Below are 26,171 nucleotides of genomic sequence, written 5' to 3'. Positions count from 1 at the left end.
TTGCTCTTAATATTTTACATGGTCTTCCTTTTAGAATATGTCTTCATATGGCGAGTGGTGGGAGTCATGAGGACCTCTTGGACCAGAGTTGGTCACCCCTGTTTAAACTTCATTTTTACAGTTCATATTTTATTCATTTTGGTAAGCCTGCTTTTAGTAATGATTCTCGCATAATATCAGCTTGCTTTGATTCTAAGGAATACAAGAAACAAACTTGCTTGTTTAGTTAGCCTTTGCACTACAAGTAATCAGTACTTTCTGTCCAACGCTAAGAACACAATATGCTGATTTGTGTTGCCCATTCAGGAGACAGCTTCTAACTCCTAGACACAGCACTGAATCAGAACTGTACTTTTAACACAGTACAGTTTATTGTATAAACGGTGCACTGACTCAGAAGGGGAAGAGAGCATTTCAGCCACGACCATCCAGGGAAGCATGCTGTGCGACATGCAGCTTGCTTACACTAATCTACCAGCCTTCTGAGACGATTGCCATCTACATCGCAGGCTGACTCCTGACAATGTATGGGGTTGGAGCTAATCCCTTATAACGGGCCAGGCAGAAGGATACACCCACTATGCTCTCAGCATGACTTAGGGTTAGGTAGGAATCTCCAGAACCTTTAGAGCATCTAGAACAACATTCACCATGGTGAGATTGTTTATCTTCTTTACCATGTTTGTAATGCAGATTACTTTGCTTCATCTGCCTAATTATTGCAGCTCACTCTCTATGTATGCCAGATTGCAACTGTTTCAGTAAATGATTTGAAAACTTATCCTGCAGCTTTCTGTGCCTCGCCTTGGCATGCATGAGTAATATTATAAACAGTAAGATCTGCTTGCACGACTTCACTGGGGAGTCAGAGGGTCATATTCGGGTTGCCATAATCACCTTCCACCCCAGTAGGTTTGGGTGTTCGGGTGAGGCACTGTGAGCTAGCCAGGAATTGGGCCAACAATCACTGATGGTGTGGATAGACTCAGTCTTCCACAGTCTGAAGCTCTACTGTCCTAAATATGCAGCCCTATTATCTAATTGGGAACCATATAACACGATTAGATCTCTAAGCTGCAAACAGCACAGCTTACCCTGTGCCTGATGGCATAGTTTGGGAAAGAGTTTCTTATCAAATTATGGACCCACTGAGACACTGCAATTTCCAAGCTCGTTGAAAGTTTCAATAAATTATGTGATTATTCCTGGTTCGGCTTCAGATGACTGAGATAATAAGACTATAAAACGTATGATGTCTGATTTACAGGTGTATATCACTTTGAACAATAAAAATCCTTATTTGAATGCATTGAATTACAAAGAAATGTCTTGTTGTCATTATTATGTACACTATTCATACATAGAACTAGTTATCTTAGAGAGAGAGAGAGAGAGAGATATACAATTACACACAATGGGGGCACTGTGAAGCTCCATCCTTTAATGGCAACCCAATTTTCTTAAAGATATTTCCTCATTTTCAGGGAGAAGCTAGGCCACATCCCTCAGCTTTCTATTTTTCACATCTCCAAACAACCCTAATTACATTACTAATAAACTGATTTATTCAGAGGAAATTAATCAGAATGTGGCCACACAGGGATAGTAGTCTTTAAGGTGTTAGGTTGTCCAATGACATTCCAACAGTATTAAACATGATCAAACTATTTTCGTTGTTAGGTGACATGCGTTAGTAACCCACAAAGCACAGACACCACATCAACAAGTATGTTGAGCAAGGTTGGATGGAAATACAATAAGCTGGATCTTCACACTCAAGCGTTGCTGCCAATTTCAGGCATCTATGGGTGAGAAGGTCAAACTCGTAGAATTAAACAAAAGTCTTAGTTTCAGCCTTTTTTGTGGTCTCTTCAGAATCCAAGGTCACCGTACAGTCAGAACCGAATAATGACTTCTCTTAGCAGATAAAGTGCTCACACTCCCAAACAGCTTTTAATGTGAGATGAAATGTTTTCATATTTTTGGCAGCATGTGTACAATCAGTTTACCCATTTGCAGTAGTTTTTAATTCATCACTAAAGATCCGTTAAAAAACTATTGCTGTGTTTAACATAGAATGTTTTCAGTTCAATATACAACACAACCATGTGACAAAAATGTGATGATGTAAAGAAACAACATAAGAAGGAATTGTCGGGGTGATTATCAAAAATATAAGGGAATCAGATCTTAAGTAGGTGTGCTCAACACTGAAGGACGACAACTCTGAGGGGTCAGTGGGTGTATTAACTGGTTACAGGATTATATAAAAAAAAAAATATAAAAAAAAAAAAAAAAAAGACATGAATTCCCTCACAATGGCACAGCGTTGGTACCTGGACCTTTCAGCTGAACAGAGAGACTTCAATAAATTAACTTTAAAAGGTTGGTTTATTGCTGTATTTACTGAAAAGCTGAAGGAAACATCAGATATTAAAGTAATCACTTGTCTACAAAGCTTGCGCCAAAGTTCTTTAGACTTCTGGGTATAGACGTATATAAGGTGTGCTTCCCTTACTTACGGTCTCCCACCTGCTGTAGAAATGGATGAGCTTGCTATTCTACTTTATGAATAATGAAGATCCCATGAAAAAGGAGAACGGACTTACCTCTCAAACAAGTTATATATAATAGGTATGTTTGTTAAATTCATACCTCCACAGTAGGAGCTAAATGAATAGAAGCAGGACTGGGCATTTTGGATTATGGGTCCTTCTGTATACAGTCAAGACAATGAGATATTATCACTATGTTGTACGCTTAGAGGTGCTTGGCTGCTTAAAATATAAGAGCAATTTTCTTCTCTAAGTGAGGCTCAATGCCGTTGAAATGAATTGACTTTCAGTTTTCTCTTTAGGAGGTGACAACCAATCCGGTTGTATTTTTTAAAAAACTTTTTTTCTGGTCTTTTTTAAATATATTTTTATTCTGTTCATTTCCACTAAAAGCTCAAAACGAAACAAAAAACACAAAACAAAAATAATCCCACTGCCTTTACATAGGAATTTGTTGCTTAAAAACTACCTCTGTGTTATAATCACATTTGGTCTGTTATGGGAAGCTTGGGTTAAAAGCACCACATTTCATGTCAATATTTAATTTACAGATTTTAATTGACTCAACTAAAATTAAATTAATTTGATATTGTTTATTGTGATTTGCACGCATACCATTTTAAAAAGATCCATCACACAAACCATGTAGAAATAAGTATTCAAAAAAGCTGCAAATTATATGTTTTATACATTGTAATTCTTTTCAGGTAGAAATGAATGTTTTTCTACAAATTCCCAGTTTTGCTAATGTACAGTTATTATGCTATAGCAGACAGATAATCCTTTACTTCAGCTGGAGTGAGTCTTTTAAATCCTGCTTCATTGCAGATGCCGACTTCAATGTTGTCTTCTGTCATCTGTCCTTCAAAGCTTTCCTGTAACAAAAACAGTTTTTAATACAGGGAATGTTTAAGGTAGATAGTGTTTACTAGTGCTTGAATTAAATACCATACCTTTAATGTTAAAATGGCTGTGTGAATGGCATCTTCAAGTTCTAGTTCTTCATTATACCTGAAACATTAGAAATACTTATTTTACTCAACAGGTCTAGAAAAGGTTCATTTTCTCCTAGAATCATGATTCACATCCTTTCTGCACCCCACCCCTAAACACATACAATAAGGCTCATCTTTAAATATGGGAGTTTTAGTTACATTTTTTTCTACCATCTTGTCCAAATTCGCATTTTGGTGCTAGAAATGTTTAGTCATGTGAATTCTCTTCCTACCCTTTCTGCTTATTACTCATGCACATTCAGTTTGTAATACATTTGTGATATTAAGATTTATTGACCATGCCTTCTAAACTATGTCAGGCAGTCAGTTCGTTGTTTTGACTTTGGACATTTAAATATGGTATAATTAAACAAGTTACTTACCTTCGGTGCTGCAGATTCTTCACGTTTGAATTTCCCCGGTGACAGACTGGATCTGGAAACTTTTGCATGAGCAGTGTACCTGTGCGATGTCAGGTGGCTTGTTCAGTTCCGTGTGGTGTTGGCACCGAAGTGACATTACTGTCACCCAATACAGGCACCAGCAGGCATACGGACGTCAGTTACTTTTTACGAATATCCACAGCAGAAGCGCAGAGCCATGAGGTGAACTGACAGATGTGTGCCAAAACTGGGGCCCTGAAAGGGGAGCAACCCTAGCCCTAGACATCTGTCCATGGAGCAGGGAGGCATGGGTTGGTCTGTAAGGAATCTGCAGCTAGATATTGTCTCTACCAGATAATGCTTTACTGAAGGTAGGTAACCTGTTCATCAACAGATTTCTAGCTGCAGAATCCTTACCTTTGAATAGATACCAAAACCATATCCTCCTGGCAGTGGGCTGCAGACAAATTTTCTAAACTAGAAAGTCCTGCAGGGCCGAACAGGCAAAATGCCCATCCCTACGGACCTAACTGTCCCGGCAGTAGTGTTTGGCAAATGTGTGCAAGAATGCCCAAGCTGCTGCCTGGCAGATGTCCAGGACTGGGAACTCCACACGCTAAGGCCGTGCTCGCGGCATTTCCTCTGGTAGAATAGGCCCTTAAGCTCTCAGAAGGCTGCTTTTTAGCCAGGGGGTAGCAAATCGTGATACAGAGAATGACCAATCAAAACATGGTTTGCTTCTATGCTGCCCAACCTTTTTTCGTTCCAACATACCCCACAAAGAGTTGGTCGTCCACCCGGAACTCTTTTGTGCAGTCAAGGTAGAATGACAACGCTCTTGTTTGGGTCCAGACAGTGGAGTCACCCCTCTTCTTTAGAGGGATGTGCAGGAGCATAAAACGTGGGCAGGGTGAAAGCTTGTCCCAAATGGAAGGCGGTCACCACTTTCGGGAGGAAAAAGGCCTGGGTGTGAAGCACCACTTTGTCAGGTAACAGTAATATAGAGAGGTTTGGATGATAAAGCCTGCAGCACACTCCACCCAGAGCAGGTGTCATTGCCACTAAGAAGGCTGCCTTGATGGTAAACAACCGGACAGCACAATTGTGAAGTAGCTTGAAAGGAGCACACATGAGGTACGCAAGAACCAGTTTCAGGTCCCACTGAGACATGATGAAGGGCGATGGAGGAAACATATGTACAAGCCTTTCAAAAACCTATTTACAATAGGGGAAATAAAGAGGGTTGATCAGGCAGCTGCAGTAAGTCAGGCAGAGCAACGGGGTTTAGCCCGTAAGAGTGCCCAGAACAGAGCTCTGCTGGGGAAGGACAAAAAGGAAGAGAAGAATATCAAAGAGAGGCACAAAGAGGGTCCTCTGTACAATATTTTACAAATTGTTGTCAACGGCAGGCCTATTGGTGGTGGCCTGCCTGGCCACCAAGATAACTTCACAGACTTCGGTTGGAAGGTCAAAAACTATCAACTGTCGCCACTCAATCTCCAAACAAGGAGGCTGAGAGTTGACAGGTTCAAGTGGAAGACCCTCCCCTGCTGCTGCGACAGAAGATCCTCCATAAGGGGCAGCCTGATCGGAGGACTGATGCTCATCTCCCAAAGCTTGGCATTTGTGCCTTAGCTCCACTCAAGACAAAAAGCATCTCTGAGACATAGTCGCCTTAGAAACTCCAATGTACAAAACTGATTACATTGCGCGTCCCCCCTTGGAGGTGAACAGATCTAACCAAGCCTCTGCCTACTGCTGAGAGTGTCCTTACGCCACCTATGAATGAAGACACCACTTGTGATCCGCTATACGTTGATGACAGTTTCTTTGCTCTAGCGTTTAGAGAACCCGACAGGTGTTGAACCACCAGGGTTATGCCTTACTGTTCCAGCTATATCCAGAGGCGCAGAGCATCTTGACAGTGTTGACAACCCCACTCCGCCTTGCTTACTTCAGTACCACATGGCGGTGGTGTTGTCTGTGGACACCTGCACCAACTTCCCCTTGACAGAAAGAAGAAATGCCTTCATTGCTAGCTGGATCACACAGAGCTCCAACGAGGTGATGTGGAGTCTGGATTGTGCAGGAGACCAGAGTCCTCTGATCTCCACCTCTCCCAGATGGCCGTCCCATCCTAGGAGTGACACATCTGTCACTACTGTCAGATCTGGTTGGGGGAAGGGTGAGGAGTCTGCATCTGACCGAATCGCCACCACTATAGATACTTTGCAGTTCCCTCTGAGATCTGGACCATGTCAGAGAGATTCCCTGATGCTGCGCCCACTGGAACTTCAGCTCCCACTACAGAACCCACATATGCCATCTGGCATGATTCATCAGCAGGATGAAGGAGGCTACGAGGGCCAGTCGCCTCAGTCATTCTGATCGAATTCCAGGATAGAGGCCGAAACATCAGTAACATAACCTGAATATCCTGGACTTGCTGCTCAGGAGGATAAGCCCGAAACTGAATACAAGACCCACGGGTCGGGATGCACAATGTCCATGTCCTCACACAGCTTATGAAGCTATGGGAGGACGGTTACTGGTATAGGCTTGGCGCAGTGGCACACCCCTTCTGTAGCCACGAAAGGCAGACTCGGGGTGAGGTATCACTGAGAGACCAAAGACCTGGCCGTAGCCCGCAAGTCCTTGAAGCATTCCACCATTGAGTTTGCCTTTTCAACGAAGAGACTAGTCCTGTTGAAGGGCATGTCCATGAGGTTGGCCTGGACATCCCCCAAAAAGCCAAATGTTCTCAGCCAGGAGTGGCGAGAAAGGCCACATTCAACAAACTGCTCTGCCCAGCGAGTTAACAGTGTCTAAACCACCCCTAATAGTGAGCATCGCTGCATCTCTCCCGTCCTTCACTGCTTTGAAGAGGGTGGCCCGGGCCTCCTCCAGGACCTGTGCCAGCACTTGCACAACCATATACAACAAGGTATGGGAATAAGGGCCCAACAGGCATGCAGTGTCCATTAACAGCAATGCTAGGCTTGTGGAAAAAAACATTTTCTTTTTCTTGCCTAAGCTATCCAGCTTCTTGGATTCCATGTCTGGGGCGGGATGGGGGTGGGCGAGGGGGAAAGCAGCAGGGAATGCACAATGGAAAGTTGAGGCTTGGACTACCAAGCTCTCACGGGTGGGGTGTTGGGTGAGGAAACTAGGATCACCCAGAGCAGGGAGATGGAGGCGGGTAATTGTCATGTTCACAGGATCCCTTCTGCTTGGCTTGGACTAAGTTCTCAGCAGTTAAACAAGTTCTGGGGACCCCCGCAAACTAGAGTAATTTTCCTGCAAAGGGATAGGGAAAAAAATACAATACATACAAGAAGATCCCACTTGCCCACCCACAATTCTACAACCAGTCTTCTTACAGTGAAAAGACCCAACATATTCATATCATCATTCAAACAAACATCTTTGCTTTTATTCATTTCTTTTTCATATGTACACATCAATGATTCTCACAGCATAAATCTCATCTGCTGCATTTATACATTTAAGAAAACACACATGTACATCTAATAATACAATAATAGAAAAAGAATAATCAAAAACTGTTCATAATATACATTTCTACCAATAAATCATGGAAAAAAATTATCATGACCCCATTTGACCCCTCCTTCTCTTTGATAAAAATTGGAACATAATGAACACAAATGAGGAGGACCAGAGACTAGAGAGGCCCATCTCTGCGTTCAGAAGAAATGCCAAACTCAGGGATGAATTAGTGCATACGCGGATAAAACAGAATGAGGGAACACGTCAGAGTACTATCACTGGGGGTTTACTTGTGAAGGGGAACCATTGTTTTGGCACAACCCATGCTTACCACTCTACAGTAACCACAGAAAAAAGGAAGCACATAATGGATATAAATTCCATCTTAAAGACATCACCAATTGCAGAAGCTCTAGTATGGTCTATCCGGTTTTGAACCCAAGCGACCTAGGATATGTTGGGGAAAGGATACGCTATGGGGAACATAAGTTAGCGATTAGAACTAGGAAGATGCATGCCCCAGTGGTTAAACATTGTGTGGAAACCGGACATGGGGAAGATTAACTAAAGTAGCTGATCTTAGAAACAGTTAAATGGAAAATGGGACATTCAGAAATAAAGGTATGGAAAGAAAGAAACCTTTTGGATTCTCGCTTAAGATAAATATGCGGGGTCTAAACAAAGAGATCTTACGGCTTGGACCTTGACAACAATACCTGAAAACCCAATATGGGGTATTACGAGGAATGGCCTAGTAAGAGACTAAAATGGTTTTGTTAACTTGAGTTCCATTTTATAATGTTTGTGACAGTAATCATGGATAAAGTTGTTCATTTCATTGTCTTTTGTATTAGAAGATATTATTTTGCCTTAACCAGATTGTGGCTCCTTATGATACAGTAATCAAGGCATCAGGGAAATGTGTATGATTATTTGCTGTTCTTTAAGGCATTTAGTCAATTGAGTAACTGAGTTTGGAACATCTGATTACCACTACAAGATGGCACTCATGGAAGGATGATGGAAAGGCTTTGTGGTCTAGAAGGTTTTGACTGAGCACCATCTGCGGTTGTGTAGTGCTACAGCTCGATATAGTGTAGATAATACCCTATAAGACATTCAGGAATTTGAGCATTCCCCCTATTGAGGCTGTCTGTAAACACAACGAAGATCTGGATATATTCTACCTGTGTGTGGGTCGGGGGCGAGGTGAGCTTCCCTTAGGTAGCAGAGCGGGAGCAGGTGAACAACAGTCAGTGACATGTTATTAAAAGTTTAGCCAGCCATGTTTTGGGGGACTATGGACGCCATAGAAAACGAAAGGAGATGTGTGATACAAGTGTGTAGGGGCAAGAAGATTTATATGAGTGCTCTGTGTTCCACAGACAGACTGAGGTATTAAGGGCACAACAAGGGTGGAGTCGAAAAGACTAGACGGCCACCAGCGAGTTGGTGTACGGAGGCCCAGGAACAGCGAGTTAAGGTAACTAGTGGCCAAGTTGTACGGTAGTTTGAGTGCTCCAGACGGTTTGAGATATGTGCATTTTGTAGATGACGGGTGCGGTGAATGTGTTTGACTTACGGAGAGGTTAGCATTAGATGCATGTGGTGTATGGAGGCCCACATTGAGAGCTAGCAGCCTGTACTGTGTATTTCAGTAAGATTGGTCTGTCCTCGGTTACAGAAACCAACAAAGGACTGGACTGTGTACAAACATTAAAGGTAACCTGTTCATCATCTGGACCCACACTGCGCGTAACGTGGGGAGAGCTAACTGTAGCCTCCAATTGGCTTTTTCACCAATACATTGGTCACTTTAAAGTGAGAGTACTATCAAGTTATTAAAACCAATGGTTTGTTCCTTTATCAGCAGCCCCAGAAAGAGTTATTGAGCAGATGTAACTAGTTAATAATAACACAAAAGTGTGCAAGTTTGGTGAATGAATAAATATATAGGCATCGCAGTAACGCCGATATCCAAATCACTAATGTACTTATAGTGATTTGCCTTTGGTGGAATAGGTAGTAGGCATATAACCTTGCATGCCTCACACCAATAAACACTACTTGTGTCTCTTTGAAATCCTGAATACATCTGGGTGACATTCATTTTGGTTCTTGTGCATGATGATCTTGGTGCATGTGTGATACACTTGGGTGTTGGCCAACCTAAGGCAGAACTTATTTAATAAATAAATCTTTGGAAGATATGCTTGCTAGTAATGCGAAAATGACCGTTAAAGTTTGTTTATTTTAGATTTCCCATTTAGTCTTGCCAGTTTTCAATTACATAATATATTGAGGTCCTGAAGAAGGTGGCATAGAGATGTTGCAATCCCACCGGAACGTTCGTTGACAGATTTTAAACCCAGTTTGATGACACCACGACAGGAGGAGAAAGAAGAATGGACTCCCTCTGGTTTGGGATGGGTGTATGATCCTTTCAAACTGGGGTTTGGAAAGTGTGTGATGTATGGTATGAATGGTGTGACAGAGGTGAGTGCGAGAAGGATGGGACAAATGGGGCCATGAGAATTTTTTCCATGAATTATTGGTAGAAATATATATTATGAACAGTTTTTGATTCAGACGAAGGTCCATTTAGAATCTTTAGGGTTGAGCGCAAACCGCTCTGTCCCTGATGTAATCTCTCTGTGGGCTTTTAACCACACCCATGTCAGGCCCATCAGTTTGGTTGGTTTGTGGGCTTGCCTTTTAAAATTAGCTTGTTTTCATTTGTGAAAGGCATGCCCACGTCATGCTTTTTCCGGTGTTTAGTTTGCCTCGAGTGCACCGGCTACGTACTGAAAACATACAAGGCTCCATGTTTTCCGTATGGTTTCTGCACTACTTTTTCTCTTTATTTTGTAGGCAGCGCAATCTTGCTGGGAAATAGTAGAGCTCTTTGCATGACATCCACCCTGTTACATGGATATTTGCACTTTTGCCGGTTATATGTATAATTGCACTTTTGCCGGTTACATGGATAATTGCACTTTTCCCAGATATGTTTAATTGCAAGCAAACTTCTCTTTCCTTTTGTGTGCTTGCTTTGCACTCATGGTGGCTGTCGGCTTGCTTATGTGAAACTGTTTTACTTTTCAGTTTATGTGACGAGAAAAGTCCGGTTAGGACTATACAATGCAAATAGCTTTAACTCAAGTAAATGCAAGACCCATTGCATTACAAATGCTTGTTCCTCATAAGCCTCTTCTCTAGAGTGGCCTGAGGACCTCGAGTGCAATGAAGAGGACTTGGGGCTCCTGGAGCGGTCCTGCGACCTTCTCCTTGGTCGGGACTGAGATCTCCTAGGAGTCCTGCTTGCTCGTGTCGACCGCAAGCAACTTTAGAGAGTAACCATTACCGGATCCAAGTTGCAAGCACAGAGAAGTAACTGACGCTGATGCGTCGGCGAGGAGGTTATATGGACTCCGCAGATGTCACATTCAGTGGACAACGTTGATATGGAGTCCCGCAATGCCATCTTCCGATGTGCAGACGTGCTATAGGAGAAAAGTTTCCGCTTTCAGTCTCGCGCCTGTGGAAGATTCTAAAGTAAGGAATCTGAAGCCATGTGTAAGGAAATGCCTCCTTGGCATGGTTGCCCCCTGACTTTTTGCCTTTGCTGATGCTATGTTTACAATTGAAAGTGTGCTGAGGCCTGCTAACCAGGCCCCAGCACCAGTGTTCTTTCCCTAACCTGTACTTTTGTATCCACAATTGGCAGACCCTGGCATCCAGATAAGTCCCTTGTAACTGGTACTTCTAGTACCAAGGGCCCTGATGCCAAGGAAGGTCTCTAAGGGCTGCAGCATGTCTTATGCCACCCTGGAGACCTCTCACTCAGCACAGACACCCTGCTTGCCAGCTTGTGTGTGCTAGTGAAGACAAAACGAGTAAGTCGACATGGCACTCCCCTCAGGGTGCCATGCCAGCCTCTCACTGCCTATGCAGTATAGGTAAGACACCCCTCTAGCAGGCCTTACAGCCCTAAGGCAGGGTGCACTATACCATAGGTGAGGGTACCAGTGCATGAGCATGGTACCCCTACAGTGTCTAAACAAAACCTTAGACATTGTAAGTGCAGGGTAGCCATAAGAGTATATGGTCTGGGAGTTTGTCAAACACGAACTCCACAGCACCATAATGGCTACACTGAAAACTGGGAAGTTTGGTATCAAACTTCTCAGCACAATAAATGCACACTGATGCCAGTGTACATTTTATTGTAAAATACACCCCAGAGGGCACCTTAGAGGTGCCCCCTGAAACTTAACCAACTATCTGTGTAGGCTGACTAGTTTTAGCAGCCTGCCACAAACCGAGACATGTTGCTGGCCCCATGGGGAGAGTGCCTTTGTCACTCTGAGGCCAGTAACAAAGCCTGCACTGGGTGGAGATGCTAACACCTCCCCCAGGCAGGAATTGTCACACCTGGCGGTGAGCCTCAAAGGCTCACCTCCTTTGTGCCAACCCAGCAGGACACTCCAGCTAGTGGAGTTGCCCGCCCCCTCCGGCCAGGCCCCACTTTTGGCGGCAAGGCCGGAGAAAATAATGAGAAAAACAAGGAGGAGTCACTGGCCAGTCAGGACAGCCCCTAAGGTGTCCTGAGCTGAAGTGACTAACTTTTAGAAATCCTCCATCTTGCAGATGGAGGATTCCCCCAATAGGGTTAGGATTGTGACCCCCTCCCCTTGGGAGGAGGCACAAAGAGGGTGTACCCACCCTCAGGGCTAGTAGCCATTGGCTACTAACCCCCCAGACCTAAACACGCCCTTAAATTTAGTATTTAAGGGCTAACCTGAACCCTAGAAAATTAGATTCCTGCAACTACAAGAAGAAGGACTGCCTAGCTGAAAACCCCTGCAGAGGAAGACCAGAAGACGACAACTGCCTTGGCTCCAGAAACTCACCGGCCTGTCTCCTGCCTTCCAAAGATCCTGCTCCAGCGACGCCTTCCAAAGGGACCAGCGACCTCGACATCCTCTGAGGACTGCCCCTGCTTCGAAAAGACAAGAAACTCCCGAGGACAGCGGACCTGCTCCAAGAAAAGCTGCAACTTTGTTTCCAGCAGCTTTAAAGAACCCTGCAAGCTCCCCGCAAGAACCGTGAGACTTGCAACACTGCACCCGGCGACCCCGACTCGGCTGGTGGCGATCCAACACCTCAGGAGGGACCCCAGGACTACTCTGATACTGTGAGTACCAAAACCTGTCCCCCCTGAGCCCCCACAGCGCCGCCTGCAGAGGGAATCCCGAGGCTTCCCCTGACCGCGACTCTTTGAACCTAAAGTCCCGACGCCTGGGAGAGACCCTGCACCCGCAGCCCCCAGGACCTGAAGGACCGGACTTTCACTGGAGAAGTGACCCCCAGGAGTCCCTCTCCCTTACCCAAGTGGAGGTTTCCCCGAGGAATCCCCCCCTTGCCTGCCTGCAGCGCTGACGAGATCCCGAGATCTCTCATAGACTAACATTGCGAACCCGACGCCTGTTCCTACACTGCACCCGGCCGCCCCCGCGCTGCTGAGGGTGAAATTTCTGTGTGGACTTGTGTCCCCCCCGGTGCCCTACAAAACCCCCCTGGTCTGCCCTCCGAAGACGCGGGTACTTACCTGCAAGCAGACCGGAACCGGGGCACCCCCTTCTCTCCATTCTAGCCTATGTGTTTTGGGCACCACTTTGAACTCTGCACCTGACCGGCCCTGAGCTGCTGGTGTGGTGACTTTGGGGTTGCTCTGAACCCCCAACGGTGGGCTACCTTGGACCAAGAACTAAGCCCTGTAAGTGTCTTACTTACCTGGTTAACCTAACAAATACTTACCTCCCCTAGGAACTGTGAAAATTACACTAAGTGTCCACTTTTAAAACAGCTATTTGTGAATAACTTGAAAAGTATACATGCAATTTTGATGATTTGAAGTTCCTAAAGTACTTACCTGCAATACCTTTCGAATAAGATATTACATGTAGAATTTGAACCTGTGGTTCTTAAAATAAACTAAGAAAAGATATTTTTCTATACAAAAACCTATTGGCTGGATTTGTCTCTGAGTGTGTGTACCTCATTTATTGTCTATGTGTATGTACAACAAATGCTTAACACTACTCCTTGGATAAGCCTACTGCTCGACCACACTACCACAAAATAGAGCATTAGTATTATCTATTTTTACCACTATTTTACCTCTAAGGGGAACCCTTGGACTCTGTGCATGCTATTCCTTACTTTGAAATAGCACATACAGAGCCAACTTCCTACACCATGTGTCTCGATCAGATACTCTTATTTATGATTATATAATTGCATCAAAAAACTGAAAACCAAACCATCCAGAATATCATAGTTGGCTCGTAATGCATTGTTCAGAGGTTACATTTTTGCACATTCAGTGCAGCCTGATTATACTGAGTAAATATATACTTAGAATTTATTCCACTGGCAATTTGATTTTAAAATCTCAACAGTAAGCTAAATGCATGAATGCTACTTTCATGCTGAACACCCGGAACCTGGTCAAAATAAAATCTTTCCTTTAGAACGTGATGTGAAGGAGTGTTTAGCTTTAATTTCCTTTTTTTTTTAAGGATCCGGGATTCAGATGGTACAAGTGATTCTCTGCACAGTCCTCCACCTTTTTAAGGGGACTGTGTCCCTTTAGGCCAGAGGATTGTGCATCATTTACTGTGAGCCAAAGTGGAGTAGGAGTACTGATCTATGGAGTATGAAGGAATCCCTTTATCCCCAAGTGGATATAGTGTCTACTTTGTGAAAAAAGCTCATGTAATTGTCAAATGCGGTGGCTGATACATGAGCATATAAAGCCTCCTCAGGGGGTGCGCGACTGCTTAGAAAATGAAATAATATTAACAGATTTGGTCCCCAGCTTTCAATAATGATTCAGTGGGAGTCCCCGGGTTCCAGTAATGATAAACTGGGGGTCCACAGAAGTCAAAAGGTTGGGAACCACTGGTTTATGCTATAAAAACCAATTCCCAAAACAAAATAGAAGGCTTTAAGCAGCACTAATTACCATGCTTAGAGGCTGCTTCATAGCATCTTTTGTCAACTGTGCCTTGGCTGTGCAAAGGTGACAAAAGTAAAAATGACCTCAAATCTTTCTCCAGCCTCCACAGTGTAATAGGAAAGAAAAAGTGGCTCACCTTCAGTAACGTTCTTTCTGGTGGATACTCTACCTAACTGCAGATTTCTCACATTGTGAATATTTGCTACCCTAGCCCTGCCACTGTGCAGCTCTCCACTGATGTCATTCTGCTCCGGAGGTTCTGAGCCGGACAGAATATAAGTATCAGCCAGGCACACCAACAGTTGCTTTCGAATGCTCGTCCACACCCTCAGAGTTGGAGCCCATCGGGAAATCGGCTTGATCTGTGCGGGATCTTTAATTTGAGACATTTTATTTTATGGAAATTGGCTATTCTAGAAAACCAGGAGGTAGGAGGGTGGTGAAGAATCAGTAGTAAGAGTTCTCACCAGAAAAAGCATTACAGTAGGTACGTAACAGTCTTGTGATGGATACATCTAATTGCAGACTCCTCACCTTGTGAATAGATATCAAAGCAGTACCTCTGTAGGTGGTGGATGTGTAATGTCTCAGACCAAAAAGTCCTGCTGGACTGAATGGGAAAATTGCCTATGCACAAGGATCGGACTGTCAAGCCAGTGTTTCATGAACTTGTGCTTAAGAATGGCATATTGTAATACAGAGTACTATTCATCTTGAGAGAGTTATTTCCTGCACTGCTTTGCTGAGAAACGCACAAAAAGTTGATCTCCCACTTGGAGTTCCCAGGTACGGTCAATATAAAAACAAGAACTCTCTTGGGATCCAAGCAATGCAGTCTCTGTTCCTTTTAAAAAGGTTGAGACGAGGCAAAGAACACAAGAACAGTGATATTCTGTCCAAAATAAAATGGTGTTACCACTTTAGGCATGTTGTCATAACTAGATTGTCATGAAAAAAGAAAAAAAAAAGTGTAGGAGGGTTGTCTGGCAGTGCCTGAAGAGCACCCACCTGCCAAGCTAATGGTATGGCAATTAAAAAGAGTTTATTGTTAAGCGAAGCAGTGGACAACTATGAATCGACTCAAACGGGGCACACATGAGGAAGGTAAGGACTGCATTTAAGTCCACCAGTGGCATCACAAAGAGCTTTGGTGGAAAAAAATGCAGCAAACATTTAATCAAACCCACCACAAAAGGCAATTTAATCTGAGAAAGCTAATTGGGCAACCAAAAAAAAAAAAAAAAAAAAAAAAAAGAGCGAGAAGACGACAAATGTGCTTTATTAGTGCCCAAAGCAAATCCTTGCTGGGGTAACAACAAAAGAAACAAAAATTCAGACACTTTAGCTTGCATCGGGTATATCTGGAGGGTTCCGCACCAAGCCACAAACTTGTACGTGAGCCCAGCATATATTGACTCTGTAAATGGGTGCTTGACTGCCAGAATAACATTTACGACCTCAGAAGAAGACTGAAGGAAACAAGCTCCCGCAGCTTAATCTCCACTCATGGGGGTGTGGATTGTAGAGGCCTAGGTGCAAGATCTTGCCATGTTGCTGCAACTGCAGATCCTCCTGAAGATGCAACATGATCAGAGGACAGATGCTCATGCCCGGAGGTTCTGGGTTAGACACGATCCTGGCCCAATCTTGAGCCATTAGAACAATTTGGGACCCGTCGTTCCTGATAATCTTCACAACTTGAGCCAGGATGGTTTTGGGTTGGAAGTTATACAGGAGTCTAATGCTCCACTCCAGGTGGAATGCATCTCCAAAGAGAGCCGTCTTGAGTGCTCTAGGGTGCAATAACACACACTGCAAGTTCTCAACAGAGGCTAATAGATAGAGCAAGGGTTCTCCCAATTGTTGGAAAAAGCACTGCATCACCACTAGATATAAATGCCATTTGTGCTCCCATAGGCATCAGCAACAGTTTTTTTCTGCCCTAGCGCTTAGAGATCCTGCCAGGTAGTTCACAATTAGAAAAATGTCCTGGTGATTCACCCACTTCAAGAGGCACAGAACCTCCTGACACACAATCCAAGATACCATCACGCCCTGCATGCTGTAGTACCACCCAGTGGTGGTGTTGTCTATTTGACTTGTGCTCCATCACAGTCAGCCCCAGATTGTGCCTAGGGCCTGGTCTACCATGACCACTGACACTTTGTGCTTCTTGGTGCTATTCCTACTAAAAAAAACAAAAAACTTTACAAATCCATATCTCCAGATCTACTTTTGGAACTTTGGTTAAATATTTTGCAGACTGCCCTGAGATAAGCCTATCTGGTCTGTGCCATAGCTAAAAGGGGGAGGAGGGGGAGGGGTTGAACTCAGGTTAATTTGGTGACTTTAAGGGTCTACCCTGACATGGATTGTGGTTGTTCCTGTAGGTGGTTAGTCACCCACCCTAAATAATAATCCAGTTTCTTACAAAGTCTTTATTATGAACATTTACAAAAGCAAATGTCTTGATATTTTTGTGAAAATCATATGGTTAAGCCAATAAGCATTTAAGGGTGGATTGTTATTACACTATGTTAAGGCTTGTACACAGATAATGTATTACTTGGATTCTCACATATTAATGTAGCAGGCAAAGGATTTGGTGCTGATGTCCTGCCACGGATAATCCCTGTAGGTAGAAGATTTGCACTTTGATAAATCAGTGAACTATTAGGAGGGGTTGAATAAGTTTTTTCCAACTGCGATTGTGTACATTTATAATTTTCTGACTGTATGCCTGAAGGTTGCCTAGTTGGAAAGCTTAGCAGAATTCAGTAGGTCTTAATTGGTTATGGTGAAAAGTTAATGCAAAAGGTCACAGGCTGGGCTAGTGGCTAATTCATGATAAAGACCATAGGCTGGGTCAGTGGCTAATATTTTAGTTTTCTATTTTTTTCTTCTTTTTTTACATCCCCTTTCACTTCTTTTCTTTTTCCTGTTTGCTTTTTTTAGCGCACTGCAGCTGCCCAGACAGTACTACCAGGCCACTATCTGCAGTGTGCTGCTTCCTGTAAATTTGCTATTTGCACACTGGGCAGCCATCCTGGAACGCCATGATCTATTGTGTGTCATTGTTCTCTTTAGATGGTCACCTTGTTGTGGGTCTGGACCGGTATATAAGGAAATCTAATAAAGATTTTTAACGTGTAATCATTTTGAGAGGAGGATTTATTGAAGGTAGGTATAGTGAATATACTCCTATGTCCTGTTGGGATAGGGGAACTAGTTCTATAGCCCCTGTGAGAAGAATGGACTATACCTCCTCTTTTAAGAGAAAGATGGTCTTGTGAGAATGAGGAGGTAAATTTGGTGGAGTGAAAATGAATTCTAGACAATTACCATGTTGGATACCCATTGGTCTGTGGTGATATTGTATCATTGGGAATAATAAAAAAATCTGCTAATCTTCCTCCCACTGTAGATGTATGTACTCTGGGAATTTGTAAACAGTCACAGATTTGTATTAGAGGGATGTCTTCTAGAGGTGGATGCTTTACTTCTCCCTATATTGCTTGTGCATCTAAAGGATTCTCAAAAAGAAACCCTGGAGTAAAAAGGAGTTCAGGTGCTGATGGGTTGAAACCACCCCTAAATTGTGGTCCACGAAAAGTACCCCTGGAGGGTGTAGTTAATAAGACCCCCATGATGTTAGCTATTTCAGAGTCCTTTTTTAATTTATTTAATAGTGGTGACTACCTCTGGTCCAAATAATTGCTCCTTGTCAAAAGGCATGTTCAAGATTGCCTGTTGTATTTCTGGCTTAAATCCCGAACACCTGAACCAGGTGTTCTCTTCGTAAGAGAACACTAGTGTTCATCCCATGTGCTGTTGTGTCAACCGCGTCAATGGCACACCTGATCGAGTTATTGTATATGGCCTGTCCTCCTGCAACTATATCCTGTCCTCCCTTTTGGCGTTTCTGTGGAAGATAGTGTAATACATCTTCCATTTCGTCCCAGTGGGCCCGGTCAGACCTCGTCAGGAATGTCTGAGAATCTACAATTCTCCAATGCCACTCTTTTGCCCACTGTGTCCAGTGTTTTGCTCTCCTTCTCAGGAGGAGGAGCAGCCCCTGTGGACTGTCAGCATACTTTTGTGGTGCTCTTACCACTGTAGAGTCAAGTGGTAGTTGTGTTTATTTTATATATAAAAGTTGGATCTGAGGGTGCAGCTTTATATTCTGGTCTATTCTTGGTGTGATGATTCTTGCCCTAGCAGGTTCTTTGAGTCTGAGCATGTCAGATAGCATGGGTAGAAACTGAGACTCTTCGCATGTGTTAGTAAGAGTGTCAAAGAGGAAATTCTCTTTGACTGGGTCCGTATGCATCTGCACATTAGGATATGCAGCTGCCCTTGCAATTACTTGATTATATGTAGTTGTATCCTCAGGGGGAGAAGGCCTTGCTAGAGAAAGTTCTGGGTTATTAGGGATAATGGGGTCGTATAGATCCCATGGAGCCACATCTAGTGGAACATCACCTAAGTCATCTCTATGAGGGGGTGATGATGATGCTGCTGCTTGTGGAGAAAACTGTGGGTGAATAAAGGATGTAGGTGATTATGGTGGTGATGGAGCAGAGGGAAGTACAGGAGAGTGAGGGGGAGGGGGAGGAGGTTGTTCTGGAGCCTTGTCTTTCTTTGGAGACTTTTTTTAGGGGGAGGCACAGTATCCAATGTCTCTTTGAATGTTAGTATCCTTTTGATTGGGAATGGGAGGAGAAGCCATGATTCTTCATGTTACCTTCTGTATGTTAATTTTGCGCTGTCGAACGTCCATCACTTCTGAGGTAGACTCTACAGAAGAAATCTCCTCAGAGGAAACTGTACATTGTTTCCCAATAGTACTTTTCAGTTCCAAAATCTTCGGTACTGAATGCTTTCTCTGAGCCAAAAGATGATAACGTCTGTTTCCCCGGCTCCGAAGTGGTTGATTCGAATGGTTGACTCAATCCCGAAAAAGACTGGGATGTGGTTGCCTGTGGTCGATGCCAAAGGGATTTTGGTCTTAATACATTTTGGTGCCGAACCGGAGGGTGAGACATCAATGTATTTTTTGGATCCTATCCTGGTAGTAGAGGACTGAATTTTGAAGTCTTTCTAAGCGTCTTTATGTAGTGAGATGATGCTGGTGTACTCACATACTGCGCCATTCAAGTGCTGCTTGATGTCCAACTTCTTCCTGTGCGTGCTTTTATCAGAAGATGACAACGGTGTTGTCTGTTGTCTTGGATGCCATTTATAACCAGCGTGCTCTCTGGTCCCGGAGGGTCTAATTGGATCGAAAAGACCTATAAGCATTTCAGGTCTCCTCCTTACGTTCTGGGGACAGGCACAAATTACACACCAAGTGTTGATCTGTGTATGGAAACTTGGAGTGACATCGATGACAGAATCTGATTGGAGCGTGTTCCATTAGCCTATCATTCTGAGGCTATCTTTTTCGGCGGCAGGCCCAAGAAGGGCATGGACGCCCTCAAAGACAGTTAAATCGTCCTCGGCGATGAAGTTCAGTTCGATTCATAAAAGTTGGGAATACAGGATCTAAAACTATACTGTCGTTGATAGAAATTAAAGTTTGAAAGATACCGAACAGAGTTCCACCGGAGCGATAGGAAACGCATTCGAACCAGACGGCAGAGAGAAAACAATCTAGCAAAGGACTCGATGCTCATGCGCACTATCACTGAGAGGAGTCTTCACTCGATCTTGTGACTCAAAAACATTCTTCAATGAAAAATAACTTATAACACTACGGACCCAACACTAGATAGCGGACGTATGTAAAGCAAGTATATCAAGAGCCACACATGCCATTGAAAATGGGCTTTCATAACCGAGTGGATTTTTCAAACACTGTGATACCTATCAACACCTGTTGTAGCAACGTCTGAAGTCTTGCAAAGCCAACTCTAGTCACAAGCCTACAGATGTTAGGTTCAAGAACAATATAAAATTTACCAACATTACCTTTTCTCAAGGAAAGTTTTTCCATTCACATAATTCTTTCCCATAGCTGTTGCTTTCCATGCAAAATAGGCACCCTGAACATGGAAAAAAGTTTAAGTGAAAGAATCAACATAAATATTGACTGTACAACTTTTTTGAATAAATTAACAATTATCTTATTTATAATCAAGAAGGTATAGCTCAACCATGTAAGACCATCATTTAGACTATTAGCAACAAGGCTGAACAAATTTTAAAGGCAACTGTGGGTCAAGATTATTTGCAGAGAGTCCTTCAGGACCAAATTCAACCAGGCTATCAGCATGTCCAAAATGTTCATAAAATACAATTTTAAGGAATGCATATGAATTGGGTCACTCTGCATAGTCACTGGTTATTGGATAACTAACTTGTTGTACCCCTTTATGATTATTAATGACTACCCAGGATGTAATGTTAGAGAGATTTATAAAGCGCACTATTACCACGATTGGAAGTGTCTGACAAATGTGAAAGGCACTGAAAGTGTCCGGCAAGTGTTAATCACTGGAAGTATTTGGTTTCAACAAGCTATCCAGTGGCATACGAATGAGCCATGCTCTTTGTCACTCACCTCAAGCATAAAGACACTACGATTCTCACCTGACACTGCCAGCGCGATTATTCAGAATAATTTTGCATCTTATGTGAAGCATCCTGTACTGTCATTCACATGTTTATACTCAGATGATAATCTTCAGAATTATGGCATTTATATCAGAAGCACTGTATGGTAATACTCTCACATGTGAAACATCAGATCATTACCTTACAAATCTGGTTACTGTAATGACTAGGAACCAAGTTTCTACTCAGAAGCATTCTGGTAAAGCGACTCATCTCCATCTGAGTGTCCTGGTCCTACTTTTGACATATAAAGCACCTGGATACTACTATTTCCATTATAAATATTAAAATGCCTGAAAACTCCAGTCCAGCTACACATCCTATTTGTACTGGAAGAGTATTACGTATGAATGATGGCTACTCGCCATGTGAATCACCTGGGAAATTACATTAACGAGTAAAGTGTCAGGTACTATAAAGTTACAGAGTCAAAGTATTAGATTTATGTCTTACTATTTTTATTATGGCCAATACTTTTAAAATCTGAAATGTCCGAAAACGAATGCCCTTATCTGTAGCATGAAGTCACTGTGGTTTACAAATGAATAGACCATGTAACACTATCAAAATTTGATAAAGTCCCTAGCATGAAGTAGTAATTTACCATGCAACAATGTTTTGGATATCAGTACACATTTCAAACTGACATAAATGATTGGTAGATAAATGAGCTTTGGGTTTGTTTCAGAATTAATAAGGCTCCCATATGGGAAGCTATTGGAAATAAGCCAACTTGTGAATAGACTATCTTGAGAAAAGGCAGGCATGCCGAGAGAGATGTGGAGCTATATAACACCTCCAAATTCCAGGATATTTAAAACTGAAAAGTCAACCTTACTGTGATCACTGTTTATAATAATAATCACTGATCACTGGAGGACCTACACAGTGTGCCTTTTGGCTGGAGTTCATTCTTAAGCTCACATATCAAAACATACTTCAGCCCCAAAAGGAGATTCCATATTGACAGAGCTTGCTGATGTATAGCGGCTCCTCATGCCTTCATTAGGCTAGAACCACCAATTGAATGCACTCGCCAAGAGATGGATTGTGTGCCATGCAGCTCCAGAGGAAAAGACGGATGAGTGGCAAAGATTAGTCATCTTTGCCAGAGGCTGGGGCAAATAGAATCACTGGTGTTAATGCTTTTAAGGGAAGAATCCTTCCTACTGTGGTGCCCATGGTTTAGGGAAGAGATGGAGCACAACACCTAGAGTGAGGATTAGAGTTGTTGGGTGGCAGGGTCTGTGTATAGCCCGACGCTGCAAATGGTGAGATGCCACACATTATGAGAGTAAGGAGCAGCAGATAAAGTCACCAAATCATCAGTGTCACTAAGGCCATGCACAAACGTTCATAGCTTGACAGTCATACTGTTCTGTGAGAGTCCTTTCTTGAGGAACCTGAGGGAGCCCAAAGCTTTCTGATTCCCCTGGAAGATAGAGACTGCCACAGCAGTAGGAGCATATTACTGATGAAAGGATGCTATAAACTATTTACTATTCTGCTTCATATGACTAGCTGCCTTGGTGGAAGATAGTGTTCTCAAACACAGTTCATAGAAAAACACAGCAAGGCATCAGCCTAATCCACTGATAGTGACATCAACAAAATAAGTGAGGCTTTGAAGGTTTAATCAGTGTGCACAAAATAATTCTGCTGATGCAGGATTACCATTGCTTTCTTTCATGACACACCAGGACAAATTAATGTTATCTTCAAAGGGGATACTCCAGTAAGACCCTGGTCTCAAAGAAATGCAATAAAACAGACCTAAAAATAAAAGTTGCAATGTTGTAGGTGACAGCAATGGGCCACAGCAGTGAATCTAAAGAAATGGTGGTTTCCTTTTAATCTAAAATGAAAAGCCCTAGAAGTGACTTTACTAAAAGCCGGACTAATGGCCACAAAGGTAGTATCCAATGTGGGGACTGTGATGTAATGGTAATGACAGAATGCACTGAACTGTAAAACTGCACAAAACAAACAGTACAGAGAAACATATGACATAGCAGTACAGTTTGCTGAACAAATATTTCCTTAATTACAGAGTTCCACATCAACAAATATCATATAGGCAGCAATTTAATACAGAATTAAAAGATTTGCCTTTATTACCACCAATTTCTCCTATGGGTGCTTCAGCTTTCCAGAGATGTATAATTTTAGAAATATCTACAGATGCATAATTAATGTGGAAAACTAGGCATATTCTAGATTGGGCACCTTATTTCCTCCAAGTTATACAGTCTACAAATAACAGAAATTGATCCACACAGCCTGTATGTGTGCCCTATTCCACAAATGTCAACTCTGCCTGATTTCCCTATGCCACATATCCCATTAACATTCAGAAACTAACTTTACCAATGGGTCACACTTCCTAACCCACTTAGGAAAAGCAAACAAGCTTTGACAAACCTTCAGGAGGATGGCTAATCATTCAGAAATATGTTATAATAGGTAGGTATTTTTTCTTTTTTACTTAAGAATAAAGGTCTGGTAAGTTCTGTGAATTTTTTTATATTTCCTTCAAATGTCTGGAAACTGCACAAGTAGTGCTTCACGCTACTGGGTAGTCTAGTCCTGCAGCCACAGTCAGAGCCCTAAAAATAGAATGTTCAGCATTTAAGGTTCCTACACTGTATACGTTCTGTCTGTAACATCTTCATCTGAACATTGTAGACACAGACCAGATAGTCAGCAAGTCCCCACAGTTCATTAGAGCACAACCTAAAAACATAACACTGGTTAGAAGACCAATATTAAATGAAATTAAGCACCATCATTTGGGGTAAAGCCTGGGTCCTGGAAGCCGCTAGCACATCATTTTTCTCTTTATATCACACTTTTAACTGCTTTTTCTACTAACGTGCATTAGACTTTTCATCCTTGGTGTGGTCTCCCTTAACTTTTTGCCTCCGTTTTCCAGGTTGTTGATGTGAGCTGGACTCTGTTTTTTGCTGTTTTGTTACTCTGGGCACTTTACCACTGCACACCAGTGCGAAAGTGCAAGTGCTCCTAAACAAAATGTGTATGTAATTGGTTTATCCATGACTGGCATTTTGATTTACTAGTAAGTCCCTAGTAAAGTGCACTAGAGGTGCCCAGGGCCTGTAAATCAAATGCTACTAGTGGGCCTGCAGCACTGGTTGTGCCACCCACATAAGTAGCTCTGTATTCATGTCTCAGACCTGTCACTGCAGTGTCTGTGTGTGCAGTTTTAAACTGTAAATTCGACTTGGCAAGTGTACCCACTTGCCAGGCCTAAACCTTCCCTTTTCTTACATGTAAGGCACCCCTAAGGTAGGGCCTAGGTAGCCCCAAGGGCAGGGTGCAGTGCATGGTTAAGGTATGACATATAGTAATGTGTTTTATATGTTCCCTGTTGCAAGGCCTGTCCCTCTCATAGGATAACATGGGGCTACCTTTAAATATGATTAAAGTGTAGATTCCACTTGGGAGTGTATAGGCATGTGGAGTTTGGGGTCTCTGAGCTCACAATTTAAAAATACATCTTTTAGTAAAGTTGATTTTAAGATTGTGTGTTTGAAAATGCCACTTTTAGAAAGTGAGCCTTTCCTTGCTTAAACCAATTCTGTGACTCTGCCTGTTTGTGGATTCCCTGTCTGGGTCAGTTTGACAGTTGGGCTGGTTGCACCTCTCACTACACAGTGACACAAAGGGAGCTGGGGTATAATCTGCATTTCCTGATGAGCCATCTGTGCTATGAGGGAGGGGAGGAGTGGTCACTCACACCTGAAAGAGCTGTGCCTGCCCTCGCACAATGCAGTCTCTAACCCCCTGATGTGTGTCTGGGGACTGGCCTGGGCAAGGCAGGATTTCACAAACGAGAGACTTTCCTTTGAAGCAGGCCTACTTCAAATGGCAAAACGGGTATAAGAAGGGCACCCAAAACCAGACTTTAGAACACTTCTGGAAACCAAGGGGAACCTATGCCTGGAGAAGAGCTGAAAATCTGAGGAAGAAGAGCTGCCCTGCCTGTGACTGTGCTTTGTGGAGCTATCCTGCAGTTGCTGCTTCTGCTGCGCTAGTGGGCAAAGACTGGACTTTGTGTTGCCTTCCTTCTTGAGAAGAACTCTCCAAAGGCTTGATTTAGAGCTTGCCTCCTGTTGTTAGAAGTATCAGGGACAGCAAAGACTTCTCTCTGCCAGCGCCAGCACCTGGAGCCTCTGCTGAGACTCCTACTCTGCCAAGTGGTGCCCATCCTGTTCCTGGGTCCCTTAAAGGAGAAGGTGGCAGTCCAGGAGTGAGAAATCCATGCAGTGAACGCTGTGCGGGGAAAAGATAGACGCAACTCTGATCTGCAGCTGCAAATTCAACGCACCGCCGGCTTCGCAGCTGAAAATAGACGCTCGCCTGCAACGCGACCGTACGATTGACACCCATGGCTGGAGAAACGACACAAAGCATCGCAACCTGCGCTGCGTGGTTTTCAGATCATGCGGTTGGATTTCTGACGCAAACAACGCTGGGTGTGTAAAAACGATGCAAGGCCTATCCGGACCCGATTGTGCTGACCGGATTGATGCATCGCTCTTCCGTGGAGAGAAGAAACAACGCACGCTGACTCAACTGAAGGAGAAACGACGCAAGGTCTCGATCGTGAGTGACAGACGCACCGCAAGCCCTTTTTTGATGCACACTCGCCTGTGCGGGGTCATTTTTGAGGCGCCCAAGGTACATTTTCACGCTAACAGCGTTGGGTTTAAAAATATATTAAGACTTTTTAATTGATAACTTGACTTGTGTATTTTGTTGATTTTTGTTGTTTTGGTCTTGTTTTATTTAGATAAATATTCTCTATTTTTCTAAACCTGTGTTGTGTTATTTTGTAGTGTTTTCATTAAGTTACTGTGTGTGTTGGTACAAATACTTTACACCTAGCACTCTGAAGTTAAGCCTACTGCTCGTACCAAGCTACCAAGGGGTTGAGCAGGGGTTGGCTGAGGGTGATTCTCTTTTACCCTGACCAGAGTGAGGGTCTTTGCTTGGACAGGGGGCAACCTGACTGCCAACCAAAGACCCCATTTCTAACAACGTGTAAATAACAGTCTGAATCTTCTGT

General features: G+C 43.2%; 1 protein-coding gene across 1 annotated transcript in view; it reads right to left on the bottom strand.

The window, feature by feature from the left end:
• Positions 1-3,133: 3,133 nt before the first annotated feature.
• PSMA2 (proteasome 20S subunit alpha 2) overlaps positions 3,134-26,171 on the bottom strand; it is an 81,338-nt gene continuing 58,300 nt past the window's right edge. The window contains exons 6-8 of the mRNA XM_069215989.1: positions 20,438-20,511; positions 3,509-3,566; positions 3,134-3,430 (exon numbers count right to left, since the gene is read on the bottom strand). Coding sequence (XP_069072090.1) covers positions 3,314-3,430; positions 3,509-3,566; positions 20,438-20,511 — 249 coding nt within the window. The 3' untranslated portion in view covers positions 3,134-3,313. The remainder of the gene's footprint in view (positions 3,431-3,508; positions 3,567-20,437; positions 20,512-26,171) is intronic.

This window comes from Pleurodeles waltl, chromosome 2_1, assembly GCF_031143425.1.
Source record: "Pleurodeles waltl isolate 20211129_DDA chromosome 2_1, aPleWal1.hap1.20221129, whole genome shotgun sequence".
In the NCBI taxonomy this organism is placed as follows: Eukaryota; Metazoa; Chordata; class Amphibia; order Caudata; family Salamandridae; genus Pleurodeles; species Pleurodeles waltl.
This window is presented reverse-complemented; position numbering and strand designations above follow the sequence as displayed.